At 35.9% G+C, this 24,298-nt stretch overlaps 1 protein-coding gene across 2 annotated transcripts in view; it reads right to left on the bottom strand.

Annotated features, from left to right (window-relative positions):
- SCYL2 (SCY1 like pseudokinase 2) overlaps positions 1–24,298 on the bottom strand; it is a 44,881-nt gene that overhangs the window by 15,586 nt on the left and 4,997 nt on the right. For both annotated transcript variants that reach the window (XM_054812821.1, XM_054812822.1), the window contains exons 2-10: positions 23,608–23,812; positions 15,095–15,252; positions 11,066–11,210; positions 10,336–10,485; positions 9,528–9,749; positions 8,530–8,646; positions 6,163–6,288; positions 4,508–4,684; positions 642–764 (exon numbers count right to left, since the gene is read on the bottom strand). In XM_054812821.1, the coding sequence (XP_054668796.1) occupies positions 642–764; positions 4,508–4,684; positions 6,163–6,288; positions 8,530–8,646; positions 9,528–9,749; positions 10,336–10,485; positions 11,066–11,210; positions 15,095–15,252; positions 23,608–23,784 (1,395 nt within the window). In that variant the 5' untranslated portion in view covers positions 23,785–23,812. The remainder of the gene's footprint in view (positions 1–641; positions 765–4,507; positions 4,685–6,162; positions 6,289–8,529; positions 8,647–9,527; positions 9,750–10,335; positions 10,486–11,065; positions 11,211–15,094; positions 15,253–23,607; positions 23,813–24,298) is intronic.

Here is a 24,298-nt window from a genome sequence, read left to right as displayed (position 1 = left end):
TAGTGCAAAGGCTTTGCAAGGTGAAAGTTACAACTGACTATTCAAATCCTTCTTTAAGAAACATTTTGTTTGTTTATCTCACCCTCCCACTCGCAAATGCCTTTGGCTAACTGGAATTTAATTCCAGCAGAAGAATGATTTCCAAAAAAAGGAACCTTAGAAAGGTAGAGAAAGCATGAAGAGAAAAATTAAAATATGGATACATAAAAACATCACCAGAAGGTGTGATTTTACAGCAAATCAGGTCTTCCAAGGTAACTGTCAGCACACATGTTCTTACCAGTGGGACCTCAGAATACCTCTCACTGACTGGTAAAAGCATGCATGCCTGCATAGTTTCTGCAGCACAGGCAACGCATTATAAATACGCATCCTACTTGTTGCTATGGTGGCTAGTAAGAATTTAGGATAAGAGCATTAGAACAATAGTCACATGGTTAGTCCCCGGAAAATAAGGGAATTATATTTTATTTTACTAAAACAAATTTTCTTCAAAAAAAACATTAATCTCTTTTGACATTCAGGAATATTACACAGCTTTATCATTTTTTTCAAGTAAACAAACACAGTAGTATGCAAAAAGTTGGAACATCTGCTTAAGAGAAAAATATTGTTTTAAGTAAAGGCTGCAATTACAATACCTGGATCTGAATTGAAGGTGCTTCCAAGGCTCTATAAACCATTGGTAGGACACTGTTTTTTATTTCATCCGGTGGAGTTTTGGTTAGAAGCAAGTCCATTTTTTGCAGGAAGATCAACAAGATCTATTAAAAGAAGGACAATTCAGAAGCCAAAAGTTTTAACTCCAGAAACATAAACTTACAATTTAAAGTGTGTTGTATCATATCATAAAAACTTCATAAGTTTTCTTGTAACTCAGTAAATTTGATCACTTACCATGTTGCTTGCCTGAAGGCATGGAAGACAAAAAACACTTTGACATATTATTGCATTTTAAAAACAGCAAATACAAATCAAACAAAATATGCCTGTTCTAGACTAATCCTTCTGAAATAAGAAATCATAATGGCTAATGAAGAAGTTCTTGTTTCTATTTACAACATGGTCTTTTATTAAGATCCACCCACAGAAAATCTTTATACACACATCACTGTTGAAAAAGCTAAAATTTAAAAAAAACTATGGCTCAAATGCTGTCCTCAAATCTTTTGATCACAATTCCACATAGAAAAGCTGCATTCCATCAGTATCTAGAATCAAAACAGGGACACAATGAAAAGAATATTACAGCTACTGTATGGACATAAAATAGCTTTGTTCTATTTCATATGAAAATTGTATATCATAAAATGAAAAATCCCCAACAAAAAGAAAAGTCACATCATGTTAACCTAAAAAGCAACAGTACAATAGCACATTTACATAGTGGGATTCACCTTGCTTAGGCTTAGCCATCTAAAAGTTAGCTGCTATTCTAAATTACTTGTCCAGGCTCAGTCTCCAATGCAGAGAGCTACGTAACTCCTAAGACTCATGTCTTGTCTCAGATAGGTGAGACAACTTGCTACAGGTAACACTGACTATCCATTGATACCTAAACTCCCTTCAGAAAATAGGTTAGACTAGATGGATGAATTGTGGTGAATGGTATCACATTCATAATAAAAAGCCAAACATTTCATAGGAGGAAAAGATTTCAATTTTTAAGTCTAAAACTATGTAGCAATCAGTGCTTGTATGTCAAATAAACAGAAGCATCAGAGTGTAGAAATACAAGTGTAACAAGACTACATCTAAGTTTCCCCTTTAATTTGCTTCCTTTACAGGGAGGAAAAATAAATTCTTTTAAACTGCAGCTAATGTTTGCTTTCTTATTGTATATTTACAATTACCTAAACTGTATACACACACACAGACTTGTTCATTCATTCCATGAACACAGATTCTGATGCAATATTCCCAAATTTGGGAGAATTAGGGTGAGATGGACCAGATCAGTTTTAGAGTTAGATTTTATAATTATTCTTTAATAAAGAATTTTTATTTGTCCTAAACTTGGCTTTCTAAAGATCCATGTGCTCATGACACTGTTCTGCTCTTGTCTAGCAACCCTGTAATACTGCAGCATGACAGCTCCTATGTTAGCTAAATTTTTATTTTTGGAAAAGGATCGTTTGATTGGTTTTGCAAATTTGAAAAGGCCATGAATGAAACTTGTTATTTAACAACTAGAAAAGCTTCTTTAAAATAAGAACCAGATGTTTCAACATGAACAGACTGCTTCTAAGTTAAACATTATACTATGTAGTCATCTAGATTTCACAGAAGCAGTTTGGCTGTTTTCCACCAGCTGTCAATGCTTTTCAACTAAGATAACATAAAGCTGAATTGTTTTTGATATGTCTCTCTACCTGTCTTTAACTAGAATGTAGTTCATGCTGTTCCAATGAACCTCTTTTACTTTTAGCTTTCTAAGGTCCTATTTGATACTTTTTATCTCTTTAAGTAGAAACTAATGTCACAGTCACAGATTCAAACCACCTAATAAGCAAGCAGCAGCAGACGCACTAACAACGATGCTGAAGATGTGCTTCACTCATTAACACAGAGCCCAGTACTTGTCAGGGTACACTTTGGTGTACTGAATTAGAATATGAATTTACAGTACATCATATGCTAAATCTCTGTGGATTCCCCTAGATATCAATTAAGGGTTTGTCTACACTGGGAAGCCATGTCAGAGTAAGCTAGGATGGTAATTTACAGCACACCAGTTCCTCCATGCTAACTCCAAGAGTACAATAAGAATGAGTAATTTCACTAAACATTCCATTTTCATATTATAAATTCCCTCATACAAAGACATAGTGAACACTGGATAACTATTTCTTCATACTGAATTACAGGAGCCTCCCTACAATACATTCACTTCCTAACTCAAGTACCCTAGAAAAGCCAAGCCACAGGCCTCGTACAAATCTACATCTTGAGAGAGCATTTGGAAGAAGCACCGACACCTTCCCTGTCCGCCCTTCTCCATGAGTTACAAACACATGGGAACTGGATGTTATTGTCTACACAGACAGTCAGACCTGGAATTCTGTCTTCTGGCACTCTGAACCTTTGTATTTTTTTCTGAACTGCTGGTATATTAACTTTGAAAACCTGTCCTAGATTACTTAAACTTTGTCATACTAAGAAGACAATAAAAATAGTGGAATCGGCCATCTAATATTTAGTGTGCATTAAAAACGCCAACATAAAAATTTAATATACGGTATCTAGAAAGCTACAGAAAAACTTCACAAAGCCCGCTGACCCCAAGTCTGTATTTTGCTTCACTCATTTCTCAAGAAATAAAACCGGTTTTGTGCCCATTAAGCTCGAGATGTAACTTCAAGACAAACTTCTTGCAAAAGTCTCACAAATTTGATGTTAAAGGTAGGAAAACACAATGTTACCTTTTAGGATGAAACAGCACAAATAAGATGTTCACTGGTGTATGGTCAGTTAGACGTTTAATTTTTTCAGGACCACAACAAAGCTAACATAAAGCCCCAGTGTACCACAAGTAAAGAACATTAAGTAGTTCTAATTTTCTGAGCTATTCGCAGTTACACAATTGTTTCCTTCCCTCCCCACCCCCAGTATAATGAGAGGTCTCTGATCTGGTTTTCTGAAACCCAGAAATAAAAGGTCTACTTGTTCATTCCTATGTTTATCCTGCTCCTTAAGTTTTCTGAAGAGAAATAACAGCATCCAGCAGTAAAACAAGGTGAGCTAGAAGGAATGCATAGCTGCCTTTTATCAGTGGAGGCACAATGCCTAACTTAGTGATAGAACTCTCAGGAATCATCATGCACATGGTGTTGACAAAAGGATGCAAATGTTTTGCTCCTTTACAGTAATGATAATGTCTTACTGCTTTTATGCATGTAAACAACAGGACAAAGCATATTTTACTTACACAATACATTTGTAAAATAAAAATGAAAGAAATTTCACAAATTTGTGCACAGGCCTCAAATAAACACTATTTTATTATCATCGATAAACAGGACTTTTAATAGAGCGTCCAATTTACAACTTTTCCACCCCATGATCCCAGTGTCAGCAATCTGGATACAAGAAAAAAAAAATCATAGGTTCAGCTTGTGTTAGAATATGTGCAAATATTGTACTGTACAACCCTGCCTAGATTGGCTAGATAAGTGATACAATGCTTACAAATATACCTTTTACAATCAGCCAAAAATAAAAATTGAGTGGTAAATTAAATGTTTCCATTTTTGCTAATCTAATCTCATCTATAAATGCAAATACACACTCAGAAAAATCATCTAAAAAGCAGGGGTAGAGGCTTTGTGAATTTCCTAGGAAAAAAAAATCTATTTCATATGAATCAAGACTGACTGCCTTGACAACTACAGAGCAGGTTGGGCAATCTGTGTGAAGCTGGAAAAGGGAAGTAGAACAATTAGTCATTTTTCAGGGGAAAAAAAAACCACCAAAGAGAAAAATTGTAATCTGAACAATATTAACATACCTGGATTGGTTCTTGCTGCTTAAAAACAGGACCAAGATCAGGCAGAATGAGCCTGATATATTCTTCTTTGGTGCATTCCTCAGCAATTAGGAGAACGTTAGGCAAGACAAAGGGTACCATATCAGGATTCACAAATTCAGAAGTCAAGCAAGGCAAAATTCGCTGAATTATAACACGCTAAAAGAAAAAAAAAACAAGCATGCATCACAGTGTACTGCATTGTAGTAAGTTACTATTGTGCCAGTTCAACAGCTTTTGTATTAACCTGATAGTTACAAAAAAGCAGACAGAGAGTTTTCAGTTTTGAACTCTTATCATTTTCACAGTATACTCTAGCTAACTTACACTGTGCTACTTTGCTTACTTTTCTCTGTTTGCACTCAAAGCACAACTGGCAACTGTAACAACTGTGAAGGTCAGCAAAAAACAACACACTGTACAGAAAGTCAGACTTTCAGCCACAAACATGAAGAAAACCTTATTCTATATGCTTAACAAAGACTCTAAAAAGACCCTTAGGAAAGACTCTATCTCCCCCCTAAAATAATCAGGTTTTCCATACCCCATCATTCACTGAACAAACATATAATCCTTCCTTTCCCTGTAAAACTCCAAGTACATTGCCTAAATGAGATTCTGCTGACAAAATAGGTATTTACATTGTGGATGGCTACTGCAGAGTTAGACAACCTTAAATGCATTTAAAGTCAATAAATACAAATACACAGTTCAAGGGCACAGTCCCTTCCCTCATAGAATACACTTTCAAGGCAGGAAAAAAAAAAAAAAGAATGCCCTAAAGATGATTAGGTCAGTCAGTGGCTGTCTAAAGTTAGGTGAAATACATCCCAACTATTTCCAACTTCAAAGCATCGATGATTTCTGATCAAAGGAAAACATTTCTAAATTAAAAAGAAGAGAGTGTTACACATGAAGTTTGAATTTTGCACTGTGTAGTTCAAAACAGAATTCAAGAAATTTAATGCAATGGTTGAGAAGCTCAGCTCTTCTATTATGTATTAAACTAGTACCATTTTTCTATCACGTATGCATTGTGCCTTATATAAATTAAAGAATATCACAAAAGGAAAAGGAGTCAGTCTAGACATAGTGTCTAACACTACATGGAAGAAATCTGTAATGACAGACATTTGCCTTTGAGGTTTCTGGGCACTGCTAGCACAAGAAAGCAGTTAGTCTGTTGAGGGAAGGAAGCTTGCATCATTCAACATTAAAGTACTGCCTTGCTATGAAAAAACCTGAAGCAATCTTATTGGGGGAAAAAGTGGTAAGATTACTTCAAAGAGCTATGATAGCATCTGGAAACAAAGGGAAAGCCTTGTAAGTGGAGAGAAGACAACTCCCTTTCAAAGTGGAATGAACCACATACAAGAGGGCATGCAAATAATGGTTCCTTACACATACTGATAGCACAGTTTGCCATTTTCCGTTTAAAGAATTACGGATAGCTGAGGAGTATTTCGACACCAATTATTTTCTAATCTCCCCTTCTTTCCTACTACTCTATTCTGACAGTCTCATGGCAGTCTATTATGGTACAGTGCTACATAAAGTCCAGCATTCCGAGATTCAGAATGTTAATAGAGGTTCATGTATTTTTAAACTCACTATTTCAAGACATCATACAGACATACCTTAGGTAGTTTTGGCAGAACCTTTGGTAGCCCTTTAAAAAACTGTGATTTCTGAAGGTTATCCCTTTGAAATAATGAATCAAAATACTGAAGCGTCATTGCTCCTACATCATCGAAGAATGGTATCTAAAAATAAGATTAAAAGCTTGTGATCTGGAGGGAGACAATGTTGACACTGTTACAAAGATTCCAAAACACAATCATCTATTTACCTTTTCAATGCACTACAGTAAACCTTTACAATGACATGCCTGCAACTAACAATTAGAAAAGTACATTTTTACATATTAAGTAGTATAATATTCACAGAAAAAGGCTGATTATTAAGATGGAATTTTCCTAGCATTTTAAAGAAACCCATGCATGTTATGTGTATCTAAGTTAACTTATTGTATATGAAATACAGTTTTGTCTACAAAAATTGAATGAAAAGTAAAAACCTTGATTAAAAGTTCTAGGAATAATTATGCTATTTAATATTAGAATAAAGGATTACCTACTAGGCCATCCAGATCTGGGTGCCACCCCTGGAAACTTATAATGAATCAACAAGCATTTATATGCAATAAATGTGTAATTATATAAATTTCTCTCCAATGTTCAGACCCACTTGTAAATCCTACCCGCTTGTAAATCCTGTCCACTATAACTTCTCACATGACCTCCCATGTTTTTGCATTAATTCAGCAAAGAAGGCACAGGCCTTCTTAGGTACTGTGTAACAAAGTATACAGATAGACCAGGCTTATCAAGATGGCACCAACAAAATACCAGGGGGTTTAATCTATAGCCGTGGTATATCATATTAATACTAATAGAGCTGTTTCATCATTAATGAAAGATTGATAAAAATGCATGATGATAACAAGGTATTTTATATAAAAATCCATCCCAAATATTCAGCTTTCAGTTAGCAGATGAACAAGAAGAGTTCAAGAGTGTCTACCCCTACAGACCTACACAGACTGGAATGAAAAGTTGTGTATTCAAAACTTGCATGGGTAAGACTCCTCCTTCCTGCTAGCTCTCAGTTTTATGGAGGGATATATCAAACTTCACAGGCTCACAACAGTTAAAGACAAAGCATGGTGTCTCAGACTACTTAGACACTTGTTTTCAGTTGCAAAATTTGTACAAAACGAAAAGATATAAATACATTTAAAGAAGCTCTGCTGTAAGGCAGAAACAGAAGTAAGTAAGAGCAAGCCAACAAAAAAATTAATCGGAAAAGCAGACTGGGGTAGGGCAATACAGAAGAAAAGAATCTATTAGCAGAGAATTCAAGCTAGTCTGCATTATGGACTTAAATACTGTCTTCTAGATCACACACCAAAATGTATGTGATCATGGAATTTTACACAGGTTAACACAAACTAGTTAAAACTAGCAAGGTAAACTTGTCCATGTCAAGATCCATTTTAGCTCGTGTCACGTTGGCCACAACAAACTGCTTTTAGAACTAAAGCTCTAATATATCTACCCTAGAATTCAGTCTGCAGTACGGAGAGACATAACATCTTTATAAAACCATACTGCTTAATAAAACTGTGTACAGATTCGTTTGTTGTAGTCCTTCAGACAAGTGAGTTGATATCTGAGTAATAATTGCTAATTTCCTCACTTCCCATCTTTCAGCATATGTTGGCAGAATCATGACCTGTTCCCCCTCCCTTCTTCACTCACTATTTTTCCGACTGTTAAGACACTGATTTCTCTTTCTGCATACAATCTTTTTATATGACAGGAAAAGAAGAAAATTGTTTAGCTAAGCAAATCTGTAAGCAGGAACCTGAAAGGCTATCAGATATGAGAAAATGGGGTATAAGACAAAGGAAGAGCCATGCTTTTAAGTTCTACTTTCAGGTAGGAAAGCAGAGGAAGAGTTTGTCAAATTAAAACTTAAATTATCTTACTTGCAATTAATTTTTGCTTTATTGTGGCAAGTAAGCTATTCTGCATATTTAAGAATACAATGCAAATCATAAGCCAAAAGTTAATCCTTACGTTTATTGCCCTTTATAATTTTATGGCTTTAAAATACTTCCAATACAGTATTAAAGACTGAATTGTATAAAAACATAGCATAGAAAATACTTCCAACTGTATTGGAAAGCAACAAAATAGTGTTGCATTGAATGATTATTCTAAATTCTGTCTCAGCACCCACTTCTTCCATATTAATAAAGGTCAGCATAAGGACAACTTTTGGCATCAACTGACATCATCATTTCCAAAATAGTTAAAAAATATTTAACATTTCAACTAAAACAATTAACAGGAAAACACTTTCAAATAGCTCTATCATTTCTACAAATCAAAGAGTATTTTCCCTCTTTCCTATGGCTACTATATTTTGCATGAACTGACCTTAGTCATTTGATCTGCGTCTGGTCTGACTGCTGGAGCTACATTTAAGAGTAGCTTTACATGTTCACGCACTTCCTCTGGTATATTCTGAAGAGTACTGGAGCTTAAACGGCTCAGCTGCATAAGTAATTTAAGCACATGCACCATGAAGTCAGAAAATCCTGCATATAACTATTTCCAATATACAACAGGACTATACTTCAACCTCTTGATGGTTTCTCTACCCACACCTTTGACATCCCTCCCTCCTCCCCTTTTATAACCCATTTGCTTCTGATCCCTCATGGTCTTCTTTCTGTCTCCCAACAGCCTACCTCCTTCAGGTCCCATTACCCTACTTCCAAGTTCTCATTGGGCTCAGGTTATCAGACAACACAAACCCAGTATTTTTAAACAGGTACCTGTTATTATCTGAGGTGTTGTCTACACACATTAAAATACAGTACACACACCTAAGCCAATGCGCACCCAAAGAAGTTACAACAAAGGAAACTTGTGCATGAACCTACAGTATGTCAGCTGATCCAAGGAACTGTCTTCCGTTAATATTCATAGTCCACAAAGAATATTTCACATTCTGATAGCTAACTGGATACCAATTGCAATGTCAAGTGATCAAATTACTCTACACTCAGCCATCTTCAATAGTCCTACCCAGGTCATTCACTGCCTTGCATTCCATACTGTTCACCCCAACAGGTAAAGTACTTATTCCAGAAGACCAGCATTCAACAGGTTTACAGAGAAATCAGGTGAAAAATGAAATTTGTAGTTTATAAAGTTGGTACATCTAATCTTCTCTACACATATTTTTATTTCCCGTACTTTGCTAGCATTCTTTTTTCTTGTTATAAAGACAGCATGCAAGGTAGGATACCATTATCGGATTGCTTATGTTGGAGCACTGGTATTGTGTTCTAAATATTTAAATCTCTTTTAAAACAGTAACTTTTCAAATATGAAAATCAATGAATAATAGTCACAAATAGAACAAATACCTGATCCAGTTGTCTACTAAAGCTTTTATAAATATCCTGCTTGTTGACCTCAAAAATTGGTTTCCCTTTATTAAACACTGCATACATAACAGCTCCTAGAGAGTACATATCACTGGCTGTCTCACAGCTCACGGACAGAATATATTCTGGTGCCAGATATTCAGGATTTGGAAGACACAAGGATGGCAAGTTTGGATCCCATTCCTTACAAGGGAACTTTGGCTACAAGAGAAGTAAAAGAAAGTACATTTATTAGGGTTTTTTAAAGAACATTTTAAATAACAAACTCAAACAGCAAAAAATAACTCAAATTCAATTATGAATGAAACAGAAACAGAGTAAGGCAAAACTGTTAAGAATCTGTGTCTGTAGCTTAGAGTAATTAGCTGATGCAATTAAGTCTGAGTATTAGAGTTGGGAAGTGTAATGTCAAATCAAAGCACTGCTGTATGAGGAATTCATTTTAGGAGGTAGCAACCAGGTACCGAGTGGATGCAACAGACTAAATTAGGCAGCTTTGCATGTCATCCAACATGCAGGTGAGGGGAAGTGGCACGGGTTTCAGCCTCTGTCTGAAACCATCACTAGTCTATTTTGACTCCACTGAGCCAACTCAAGCTCTTTTTCTGTGACGACCAACGGCAGCACTTCAGTCCAGACCTGTGCCATATGTTCAAACTTTTGTCAATGAAATATAGAGGTGAGTATTAAATAAATGATTCTGTACTGAAATGCAAGGTCATTAAACTGGTTTCTGACACAGATCTCAATTTGGAATTTAATGATGATAAATATAAAGATCTATTACTTCCTGTTCAGATGGATTTGTTGACTGGATACAAAAATCAAAGCCCATAATTTTCCAAGCTCCACTCTTATTCAAAATTATATTTTCAGGAGTAATATTTCCATGGACCATTTTCACACTGCTATGCAAAAACGACAAGCCTTCAGAAACCTGTTAATAGAAGAATATTATTTCAGGTTACATATTTCCCCAAATATCCTGTAAGACATTTACAAAAATTCTGTTCCGGTTAAATTGGTAAGTTAACTAAGAAACAATTTTTCACTACTCTTTTAGGCTATGTCTGAAAAGTTATGTATGAAGGAAATTAAACACAGATGGGTAATCAGCAGAGGAGATTACTAATGATGATTAACTATCACAGCATAAAAGCTTTTCAAAGTTGATCAACATATTCACCAAATAAAACCTGGAGGCTACTGTTCCTCCACAGAAGGTAAAGAAAAGATTCACATATGGAAGAGACAGCTGTAGCATAGACATTTTTACGGAAAATAAAAATTCATTCGATTTCGTATTTTCCATGTCAGAATAAGCAAAAATAGTAGCAACTTAGAGCCTCCAGTGTTCATCCTCTCTTATACTTACAGTGATCAGGGCACTATCATCTCTCACTTCCCAATTACTTGATTTACTATAGGCAGACAGAACTTTGGCAGCTTACAAGCTTTATAAAACAATCATTAATACTAAAAGAATAAGAAAATTATAAGGACAACCTGTGTCATACCTGAAGCAAACCGTATTTGGTCTCCACATCATAAAGTTTGTATTCTTTAATATCAGATGGTAAAGGAGAAGGTAGGTTGTCCCAGCTGCCAAGAACGTTAGCTAAACTTGCACAGACTGGTTCTGTACAAAATGCCAAGCAATCCCTGTATAGGAAATAAATAAAAATATTTCTGGTAAATAAATGTAATAAATCTCTTGACTGTGAATAAAGAACCATACAAACACCATATTATACATTACCACAGCACTTAGTGCTACCTAAAACCATATTATATTTCAGGCTTTGAATTCTTACGAATAATATTATACTGAAGAGAAATATATAAATATCTAAAGTATTAAAAAAATATTAAAATATAGAAATCAGCTTAAGTTATTTTATTCTTTAACATTCAAATACATCAATAATGATGCACATAATGTTTCATAAAAGGTTTTAAGAAAACAATGCTTTTTTTGTCCTGATCCAGGACAATCAAATAATTCTTACTATTATTAAAACTTATAAAATCAGGCTTTTAGCTGTGCCTAAAACTGACACATCCCTGACTGAAGCAATACTTAATGTGGTCAGACAATGATTGGAAACAAAATTAATAAAATATAAGGTAGCACCTGAATATTCTTTTACTTTGCAAATGAATAGAGAAGAGGTGCAAACACAAATATGGTTGTTGTATGAACTGCAGTTTGCACGTGAAGTGACCGTTTTCTAAATTATTTTATCTACTGTTTTCTTCATGAAAAGCCACAGGTCTTGTTTAGGCATTTGTGTGCCAACGGTGTTAGAAAAGCACAGATGAAGTAAACTTCCACACATAAAGTGGACTGGTTGTAACACTGTGCTTCAAAATTTCAAATTTCAAAATCCTGAAAACAATTTAAGTCTCAGTTTCACAATCTTCATGTAACATAGACAGAGTCATTCTTTATATCCACATTCTCCCTACTGGGCTGCACAGCATTGGAGGCCCTGGGCAATCATTGCACCTCACTGCTTAATTGTTTCAAAGTTTTTTTCTGGAGATATCATCACATGGATGGTAGCACACATACCTGTTTTAAGGACGAGTAATTCATGAGAACACTAAATACTGCATCAGTATAAACACAGAAAACTGAGACTTGAGTAACAATAATAAAGATATATTTTTGAATATAAAGTTATAGGCAAGAAGACAGAAGCCTAACTTTTTGTTCATTCCATAAAAACATCACAGAAGACACAACCCCTCAGCATGAATCTACCACATAGTTTTTATGTATCTCAATAATTAATAAGCTTGCTCTGTGAAGTAAAGGCTGACGAAACAGGCAAACCTCTTCTTATTCATCCAGATTTTAGTTTTACTTTAGTTTTATCTACTGCCTTTCTGAAGATAAAACAACTGAAAATTAAACTATATTGAATCATAACTGTCAGCCAACCTGACAGTACTTCTTTGCTTGGTTTCCTCCCTACCATTCTGTTAACGCCATCCCTTTCATGTTTCTGTTAACACAACTAGGGCTATAAAACTCGTTTCGGTAGTAATCACAGGGAAGAATCAGAGCACAGAAAGACAAAGTCCTTCATTTTCAATCTGATGTCAACTTTACTATAGAGCTTATACATTTAGTTATGGTTAAGGCATAGATGATAGAAAATACCTAGGGAACAGTCATTCAGTGCTTTTCATAATATAAACTCCCTGATTGGTGGGTTTTTGAGGGAATAAAAAGATGACTTTTTTTACTTTAAGAGCTAATTAAATAAAACCAGAGTAACGGAAGGATGGGGCAAATCTAAATAAAGCAACTGAATATTGCAGAAGCTGATGTCTGCCACACAGTGCAGCTTCTTTAACAGTTCCCTGAATAATATCAAAATGAAACGCAAGTAACATAATAAAAAGAAAACAAGTTAAAAATAAAAGTGATGGCCAAAACCACATATGCTTTGGAAAAAGCTGCAACAGATGGTATGTCTAGTAAATTAAGTATCTGGACTTTTCACACTACTACTATTTTTAATGGGTAGTAATGACATTATGAGTAAACTTACAATTCGGCTTTTTTATCCTTTTCTCCAATAACAAGTTAAAAATAGAATAATATTGTTCATCTGTGCTGTTACTGGAATTCAAGACCAGTTATAAGTAAATATATTGTATTTATATTAAATATTTAGTATACATAAAGAGGTATTCATTACATAAATGCATGTAAAAATGTATACATCATAATATATTTATATTAAATATAATTATATTTAATACCAATAATTTGGAGTAGAAACATTCTCTTAATAGTGGAAAAGCTACCTACACACTACGGTCAGAAAGGTACGGCCTTTCTTTCTATATTTACTTCAGCTATGCAGGTACACCAAGAATCCCTTTGCCCCACAAAGGAGGAATAAAGGGTGACTTGCAAGCAGTTCAACACAACTGCATGTTACTTTGGAGACACAAAAAATGACCATGCACAGTCTAGCCAGAAGGAGAACATGAGAGATTTCTTCTTGAAGAAAGCACTCTGGAACGACCTGCAATTCTAAAGAAATCTTACAGCATGCTTGCACAAGGTTACATATAGAAATATTTCTAAACAAACCCCCTCCAAAACCCATTACATCAGTTTCTGGCACAGCAAGCAACTGGACAGGTTCTGTACTACTGGTGTTTCTACCAGTAGGTGATCATGCTGAGTATGGAAAGAAGAACAACTGCAGGAAAGCATAGGGCATTACTAAAAACTCATGAACGAGAACTCTGACGTAACTACACTGTTAATTTTACTCAAAAAGCTTAAATTCTTCACAAGAAGAACACCAAAGCTTTCTTAACACTCCAAAGTATGAATCTTCGGCTTTTCTTCTGAAGTGCAGAGTTCAGGGAAAAAAAGAATTACAGATGCAGTTGCTGAGTCAATCAAAATACTGTGACAATTTTAGGAAGAAGGCTGGGGTATACTCTGGGATTCACCTGCATACCCTATGACTGTGATGACTCTAGGCCCTTTAGCATGTAATAGTTTATTTATTGTTGTAGAGTACTGACAGCTGTCTTCGATTACCTAATTAATATTCCTTAGGCTTTTGAGAGGCACATACTGAACCATAGGGGCAATGACAGCTTTGAATCCTTGTTAATGCAAAATGTGTTTAGTACTGGCAGAAAGACATCCATATGCAAGTGTCATTTAATCCAAGAAATCCTTCCCAAAGTAGGCGTCGCAAAGATGAAGAGTCATTCCTACATTATATTCTCAGCTTCTAGAAGCCAATATATTTGGAAAATTGCAGGTTAACAGACACAATCAAAAATGTAGATGTTTGAAAGGTAATGTACATGAATCTTTATTAGGCTACCATTTAGAAACATTACTTTGGGGAAAAAACCTTGAAAACCTTAATGATCTTCCTCAGGATCAAGATCAGCTTTCTACTTAAACCTTCATTTTATTTGTTCGATTTTAGTGTGCTGTTAACAGTTGAAAGGTAAATCTGTAAGACTAACCCATTATTGTGCCTAGTGACCAACCTTATATAAATCAAATAAGCACTACCAAAACACACTGAATTTTATCTCCCTTGATTGGCGTTTAAGGACCTTTTAAACACATACGTGGCCACAACACAATTTACCAAAAATCTCCAATCTCACATGCACTAAGTACATACATCTCATAAATGGAACAATGTATGAACAACCTTTTGAAAGAAAACAATTTTTAAGAGAATTCTTTAAAAGTGAAATTAATTGAACTACCAAATTTTCATCCTGTAAGGGTCATGTGTAGCCTTATAGCTGCAACTGGACTAAGACCATGCAATAGATTATTAATTAGATTCACACCAGATATGCATCCTATGGCTTGGGGGCAGGGGCGGGGAATCTGAGGGTGGGGTGAATACTATTCTCACATCATTAAATACAGCAAACTTAAATTTCAACAGATGTATGTGTTGAATGTTCCAAATATTTTACGTCAAATAACAAAACAATGCTTATGAAAGTCTATTCTTAGCTTTACTACAGCTTACCTGGATTCTTCCAATGGATGTTGAACAGTAAGTAGTCGAGGGTGTCGAAGCCTGGTTAGCTGTTGAACACCTCGTTTTAAAGAATCAATAATCTGATCCTTTTCAAATTTTTGATACTTGTCTATTAGCTTCTTATCGAAGACAAAAACAGCCACTTCCTAGAAATAAGCAACAAAATTCACTTGGTAAATAACACAGCCGAAAAACAAGCCTATACACAATTACATACACACAGACACATTTTTTGAATCAACAGTACAATACCACCAATGCAGTAAGTATTTCAATGTATATGTATATATACATACTGTCCTTACTTTGTTCCAGTCATAATCACACAGGTTACTGTATATAATCTCTGGAATATATATTTTAAGAGTTAAGGTACTACTGCTCCTTAGCTTAGAGAGTAATACGTAAACTATAACCACTACCTACACAGTGACACAGCAGCAGATCCACAGGACAGAAATCAGCTTGATTTTAAGTAGATGAAAGCATTTACATCAACTATGAACAATTAAAATATTCTGAGCATACATGCATTCATTTGGCATTAAATATATCAAGTGGTGCTTTATTAAACCAGACTCTGTCTTGGCATTCTGCTCCAAACCAGTATGATCTATATTAAACTAGACATTCATGAAAGATAATTTATCACAGAATTTATAGTCACAGTAATCAATTAATCTGATTAGACCATTCACATGATAAAACATTAAGATTTTTTTCATGCTTAAACATGTGTAAAAAGAAGTCCCAGAAATGCAGTAGATGTTAAAAAAAAGAGAAAACAGTTCTTCCGACAAATCTCTGGAAATGGAGTGGAAGAAATTTAAGACATTTATATGAAACTTTTAAATTACAGAGGTGGATGTGAAATAAAAAATGAGATTACATCACCATCTTGGAAGCCATTACAGAGAAATAAATCAATTGAAGAAAAAAGGAATTTAAAAATTTATCATGAAACAGAGACTTTCTTATAATCCTACAACAGCATTATGAATAATAATAAAGGAACCAGTACAAAATAATATGAAATACAGTTTTCAGTCCCAAGAGCAAACTGACACCAAGTTAGCAGGAGTGTTGATCTGCTTGAGGGTGGGAAGGCTCTACAGAGGGATCTGGACAGGCTGGATCGATGGGCTGAGGCCAATTGTACGAGGTTCAGCAAGGTTCAGTGCCGGGTCCTGCACTTGGGTCACAACAACCCCATGCAGCGCTACAGCCTTGGGGATGAGTGGCTGGAAAGCTGCCCAGCAGAAAAGGACCTGGGGGTGTTAGTCAATAACCTGACTGGTCAATAACGGCTGAATATGATCCAGCAGTGTGCCCAGGCAGCCAAGAAGGCCAACAGCATCCTGGCTTGTATCAGAAATAGCATGGTCAGCAGGACTAGGGAAGTGATTGTCCCTTTGTACTCAGCACTGGTGGGGCTGCACCTCAAGTAGTGCATTCAGTTTTGGGCCCCTCACGACAAGACAGACATTGAGTTGCTGGAGCATGTCCAAAGAAGAGCAACGAAGCTGGTGAAGGGCCTGGAGAGCAAGTCTAAGGAGGAGCAGCTGAGGGAACTAGGGTTTTTTGGCCTGGAGAAAAGGAGGCTGAGGGGAGACCTTACTGCTCTCTACAACTACCTGAAAGGAGGTTGTAGCCAGGTGGGTGTTGGTCTTTCCCCAAGTAAACAAGCAATAGGACAAGAGGACAAGTTACACCAGGGGAGGTTTAGATTGGATATTAGGAAAAAATTCTTCACCAAAAGGGTTGTCAAACACTGGAACAGGCTGCCCAGGGAAGTCGTTGAGTCACCATCCCAGGAGGTATTTAAAAGACACATAGATGTGGTGCTTAGGGACATGGTTAAGTGGTGGACTTGAAGACCTTAAAGGTCTGTCTTTCCCAAACAAAATGATTCTATGATTCTATGAAGTCAATCCTCTTCTACTGTACATTTTATAACCATTATTCTAATTAAAACCTCACAGGAACAGTTACATTATTGATTTAAAAAAAAGACTTCTAGAAATAGGCTATATAAAAAAAGAGAAATTCAGTCCAATACACAAAAAAATAGTTTATATTTTTTAGCTGGTACCTGTTTCATTAAGCCATTAGCAGGTGAACATTTATAACTAACTCAACTACGTACACTTTTCCTGCCTCTATCTGTACCAGCTCCCTGCTCCAACTCTTAAGTGTGATGGATCAAACATTAACATTGTCACAAGGCAGGGAGAAACCAATGACAGGGGATGGAAGACATACACTATATCCACTATTTAAAAAATAAACATTTTCCAGTACAAAGTGTGAATGTATTGAGCAGTACGTGACTAATAACAAAATTTCAAACTAATACAGAACTTTTGAAAACACTTCTGTTTAATGACAAGTCAAAAGAATGAGAAAGTATTTAAATCAGATAGTATCATCAGCTATGGTTTGAATATTTTATGATGGCTATAAATAAGTTCTATTGGTGCTTGCTGCAATCCTGCACAGTTTGAAGTTTGACAGAATTTTTATGTATCCAAAATTAGCTCACATATAAGTATGTATATGAAATTGTAATTTCTAGGTATGAAAATGATTGCTATCACGTTGATTTTGTAGACTTATTGTGGAGTGTCAAAAACCAAAATAATTTGAGCTGTGTGGCAACTTGCTTTCAATATCTTTATGTAACATGTCTGATACAAAAAGAAAGCATACAGCTATCTCTGCTCACAGACACTAAAATGTAAAATGTGTTCTTATATTAGTAATTCAAAATATGGCATTCTGAAATTCAATTCCATAATCAACATTGATTTTTATATGCAGAATACCATATCAACAGTATAGTACCTTAACACCCATAAGTCACCAGATATTATTGTACACGAGAATTAAGAAACAGCTGAGTCATGGGCCATAGAACACACTCTCAATGAACAAAAATTACTGAAACCATATAGCATGCTTGGAAACATTTCAAAGCGTTTATGGTTTTACGCTGCATGAACCAAATAACCCTGTCAAATTTTGACTACGAACTCATTATCTCTGTTTTTCCTCTTCTGTTTTATAAGAACTGATATTCAACCCCAAAAAGGAGGGCTACGGACTCTAGCTGATAGGGATTCCATCTCCTGTAACTACTTTCATGGAAAGTTACTGCGATGAAAGTCTGGAAAGGCTTACATAGTTACTACTTCTTTCCACAGAAAGCTCTAGAGGAGCTTCCACTTTTTCCATGTCATAGGTATGAAGGAAGAGTAGCTTCCTCCTGCAGATGACTATTTGTCATTTAATTCTTCAATTGTGTCATAATTCCAACTTTGTGATATAAAAATAAATTTAACATAAAAGGACTAAAATATATTAAAAAATACAACTGTTCTTCAGAAAGAAAGTGAAAAAGTAGAGACAAAACAACCCTTATCTTTAATGACACAAATTTTCATTCATTATGTGATAGTAAGTATATACACCTTGCTCAACAAGCCCTTGTCTCAACACAGTATACTGGTAATGCTACTACTGGGTTAGGAAGTACGGACAAGTATGTAAGGGACTAGACTGGCCAGTCAAGGGATCTAAGTTTAAATCTCAGTTCTGTACACAAACATGAAACAGTCTGTGCCTTTTGTCTCACCTCCCACATGTTTAAGCAAAGTGCTTTACTTCAAGGTGGTGTTAGGGAAAGCTCAGTGATGACTCTGAGACAGCTGCATGTTACAATGTGCACCATATAAATATTTGCCAGGATAAAGACCTTCAAGAAAGTATCTGTTGTTACTGCCAAGAATTTAGAATTTTAATATGAATCACAGAAAAGATCAGAGTTTAAGTTCTACAATGTCTTTGACAAGGAATTAAGTGTCACCTGTACAAACAAGAGTAAGCATTGTCTACAACATGCAAGACACAGGACGTGGTTTAACTGGAGTATAATTGTATTAACTCATCTCAAATACTTTTAGACACTAAACAGAAAAGTGCAAATAAGTTCTCCTTGATTGTGCTTGTGTATTTCAGGGGAATCCTGCTGACCATTGTCCCAAAGACCTGGCATTCACTAATATACCCCTTCATAAAGGTTTTATATCATATAGTTTTAATCACTAAATGCTCCAATTTCCTTTTCCCAGCTTCTATGGGCAGTTTTCTTTTGTAGTGGGTCTGGCTGAGATGGAGTTGACTTTCTTCATAGCATCCCATATGCTGCTGTGTTTCAGATTGGCAGCTAAAACAGTGTTGATAACACACTGATGTTTTGGCTATTGCTGAACAGTCCCTGGACCGTGTCAAGGCTTTCTCTTTTTCCCACTCTCCCCACACAGTGAATAGGCCGTGGGGAGGCAGGAGATTGGGATGGGGCATGGCCAAGACAGCCAACCCGAACTTGCCAAAGGGTTATTCCGTATCATATAACATCATGCTCAGTGATAAAAACTAGGGTAGAGGAAGAAGAAGGGGGGTTTGCTTACAAGATGGCTGTTGTTTGGAAACTAGCTTGAGCATCAGTCTGCCTGTGGGATGTGGTGAGCAGTTTCCTTTGCTTTGCTTGTTTTTTTCCCCCCTTCCTTCACCTATTAAACTGTCAGAATCTTGATCTATGAGTTTTCTTGCTTTTCTTCTTCCTATTTTCAGCCCTCATCCTGCTGGGGGTGGGGAAATGAGTAGCTGTGTGGGTGCTTGGTTGCTGGTCAGGGTCAACCCACCACATCCTCCAAGTCCATTTGCAGTCCTCCATTCCTTATGAAACACACATCAGTTTGAAACACACACTGACAGTTTAAAACACATGTCCTTATTTACCCACATAAACACCTTAAACCAAAGAGAATGCAAAAATCCCACTCCTTTCTTAGCCACTGCAACTGCTAAAAAAAAAAAAGGGGGGGGGGGGGAGGAAGAAAGAAAGAGAGAGAAAAATAATTCTCCCTAACCAGAAGGCGGCAACCAGGCAACCAAGGCATATCATGCTTTCTCTCCTGCCCCCAAGAGGAAGGCAAGAATTCAGAAACACACTGAGTTTGTGTGTCGAAAACGATACAAACAAAACTAAAGACTCTAAAAGCTGTGAAAATGTAATGATAATGGAATAGCAATACCTCTTTCTACTCATCTCACTGCATACTGAGAAGGCACGTTAACAATACCTGTAAAACATTCAAGCACTACAGTGATGAATGCTACAGAAACTCAAATCCTTCTATTTTCAATGACATTTTGAATAGTGTGGAGTAATAATGCCAGAGACTAAGCACAGAACAACAAGGAAGGAAAAAACCCCACAAAATATTTAATAACTACAGTTCACCATCTACCCCGTGAACTGAATGATGTAGTGCTCTTGTGGAAAAAAATTAAATGTGATCATGTTAAACACTAAGTCATGAACATAAAAGCAAAGGAAATTTTAAGGTAGCGGTCAGAGCGCTTGATTTTAGAAACTTTATGTTTGTTTTTCCTTTCTTTTTTTTTTCCTCTATTTTACCCATATGCGCTCACACATTTTTTTAATGAATAACCAAATGTAACTCAATATGCAAACACACGATGTTTTACCAAAGCCTCCCACTATGCAAAGAAAAACAGTCTCTGAACTAAAATACTGGAAAGCATTCCAGTATTACTCTGGTGTTTTGCCAGAAAAAGATTTCCCTCCAGCTTTTGGGGGGTTTATTTTTAGAATCTTGCCCATGTTTTTTTTTTTTATAACCCTACTTTCCCATCAGTTTGTTTCAGTCATAAGGTATACAATACAACTATTTCAGTTTTAAAACGAATTAGCCTTTAATGTTTGAATAGTAGGAAGCTTTCATTTCAAAGCTACTGTATGCACAGCCAAAACAATAGAAAGTTAACTTACCTACCATTAATATACTTAGTACTACCGCAATAAAAGTTAAACACAACTACAGTAGTCTTGAAGTGCAAACCATTATCTCCTTAATTCTGCTGGTTTTTACGACTGAGCTGACAAGAACATTAAGTGACCTTACCCTATCTATTTCTTTACGAATGCACTTTCTAAGCAGAAAAAGGACAAGTGCCACATTACGCCAGAAACAAATATAAATGCATAAAGACTAAGTTAACAAATCCAATATGAGCAGAAATACATACTGTAAAATTAGCAATATGTTACTTCAGGTATACGCATATAAGCAAAAAGACTCATAAATCTTTCAAACAAACAGCAGCAAATCAGCTATCAAATAGCACCAGACAAACATATGCACACAGGTAAGTAATTTCCTCACATTCTGTTAGGTTGTTATTCAGTCACCTACAAAGTAAGCAAGAAAAGACAAGACACATTAAAAAAAAAACAAAACAAAACATAAACATTCAGAAATTCAGAAAAAACCAGCAAGGCAGGAACCTGACGGAACTCTGAAGAGAGGAATAAAATCGTACATATCTACTGTCACCAGAGATGGAATATTTGTAACTATCCTCTGACTTAAAATAGGAACCAAATTAATCTATACTGGAAATCTTAACTTTAGCTGACCAACTTCTGTAAGACTGCTAACTTCCATTTGTCCTGAGAACAAAGATTTCTGATCAGCTCTACTGCTGTAATGCTAAAACTCCAAATTCAGCTATTTTATCTGGCTACAATGACTTAAATTATTACTTGTGTTGTTGTAAAGTGACAACAACACGGACAATTAAGTCCTTACATCCTGCTTGTCTGATTACAATACACATTTACTGTAAAAAAGCTAAATGCTTGTAGCTTCAAATTAGATATACACACTTGCAATGCAGCAAATATGTGCACCACTTCACAAAAGTGCGTGCTACCACTTGGAAAATGACAGCCAGCCACTTCCATATTGCCCAGCCAACATTCAAAAGGTACATGCAAAAGAAATAAAAAATAATGTTAAAGAACAGATACATTGCAATACAACACCACATAAACTGTTTGCATTGCTGTGTAGTTTTATTTTGCAATGGCAAACTGAATGTTGATGTGATGTTTCCTAACTGGTAATATTAATAACGAATGGTAATTGCATGTCAAATCACCAGCCATCTAAAATTCCCTGCAGTACAACTGCTGCTGTATTTTTAATGACTAACGATGGCATAGAAATGTACAGATGTTAGTCAGGGTTTACAGAGACACTGCAGGATCACATGTGGTAACACCTGAAATAAAATTCTGCAAAATCAGTGGTCAGAACACTCACTCAAGTTACATACGCTCTGTCAATTAGGCAGTAAAAGAAACTTGCTGCAACTCTCCATACCTTAAAGCTACACCTGCTACAGGTCAAATGCTTACTGGGCACAGAGATTGTATAACACCTATCAAAACTACAATACTTTCAATATTATCACTTCTTTGTATAGTTGAATAAGACCTAACCCCCCCAATTGGTACATTGGGTAAGTTCAGTAAATACTAGATGTATAGAGTTCTGCAACAGCTAGACAGATGCTTGAGAAGATGGCAAAAGTACCTACTTAACATTATTCAGATTCTGTCACAATCAGATCACATATTCTCCACAGATTATTTGTTCTGCATAGTATATTTCTTCTCTACTTGCTACAGTTTATTTTCCTACCATCTAACAGAGTGTATGTATGTTTTCCAAAGTTATTCCTTTGTGTCCATTTCTTTTTGGTACATCTATAGCAAGCTGATTCATTGTCTAAGTGACTTCACATCACTTCAGCATCCAGTTTAAATGAAGGCCATAATTTAGTAACACTTCTATTTACTCTTTGAAAATTCTATTTCCTTTCCAAGTTTGAAAAAAGACTTTTCACATTTCTCCAATACAAAAAAATCATTTTCTGTAATAACAGTTCTTAAACTCTGTCTCTGGCAACCCTTCTTCCAAAGTTACAAACCTACTTTAATTTACACGTGACTTCAAGTGAGTCAAGTTTATATAGTAGTGCTCTAATCCCTAATACTTTAAGGAAACTAAACGGGAGCAAGACTGATCTTGCAGCACAGGGAAGGCACAACTCACTCCCTCCACAACCTCTCCCTCTATCCCATGCCTTCCTGTTACTGTATCTCAGGACTTAACATCTCTAACCCCTCAATTTCTGTATGGCAGCTGAGCAAAAAACTGGCCTCTTGCGCATACTTCACAATTTTAAACTGTAAAAAGACAGTACTGCTGCAAAAAAAAGCTGCGAGGTAAAACAAACTGGGGAACCAACTCATGTTAAAACAAACTTCTTCCTTCTTGTCAGATCACTTTTAACTCAGATTAATTCTTGATCTTGGTCTCAAATTGTATGCTATGAATGCAGAACCATTTCTTCCTCCAGCAGTGAAGGCTTAAAGCAATTATCACCTATGTAGCTGAGAACACTATATTTAAATAATGTTGAGGTCTTTGTTTCATTTTACTTATAGTACTACCCTTAGCATTAGTATGCCCTGTTGGATTTCAGTTTTAAATGCCACTTACCAACTGTGACCTATCAGTCTGTTATCTAATATTATAAACTTAGGTCTTTACTTGACAACCCACCTGTTTAGTTGATTTTTTAGTTCCATTAAATATCTTCCAAGCAAGTCCATTACCACCGCTGGCAATATGTCGGCCAACATCAAATTCCCTGGTAACAGGATTTCCCATGACTGCACTGGTGACATCAGCCGTTACCTTTGTAACGGTGCTCTTCAATTTATTCAGCATGGACTCCATTTTCTCAACTGTGCACCAATGTATTATCCTACAAAGACAAGGGAAAAAAGCTTCACAGTCCTCTCACAATTGCCATTAACACAAGACAGAGGTTGAAAACTGTAACATCTAAATAAGGATCCAATAGGATACAGGAGTAACCCACAAAAAGAATAGTGAAATATAACTTCTAGGGCTTTGCAGTTATACATATTCACACTGCATACACCTATCTGTGTGTGCATGCCTGGGGATTAATGTCACTGCTTCTACTTCTCCTCAAAAACTTCTGAATCTCTTGATCATTTTTCATTAGATCTAATGAAGCAACCAAGGACTGAGAAATCAACCATTTCTTGAAAACAGGTAATGGAATAAAGCAGAGGATCTATAAACTGCCTCCATGAAGTGAAAGGTCCACACCTTGTATTTCAATATCAATCAACAAAGAGAACCAAATCTGAAGGACAGTAGGCTCCTTTAATTCCAGTGCTCACAGAACTACACATTTTCTGAAGGGAAGAACTGCTTAAGA

The sequence above is a fragment of the Grus americana genome, chromosome 1, assembly GCF_028858705.1.
Source record: "Grus americana isolate bGruAme1 chromosome 1, bGruAme1.mat, whole genome shotgun sequence".
NCBI lineage: Eukaryota > Metazoa > Chordata > Aves > Gruiformes > Gruidae > Grus > Grus americana.
This window is presented reverse-complemented; position numbering and strand designations above follow the sequence as displayed.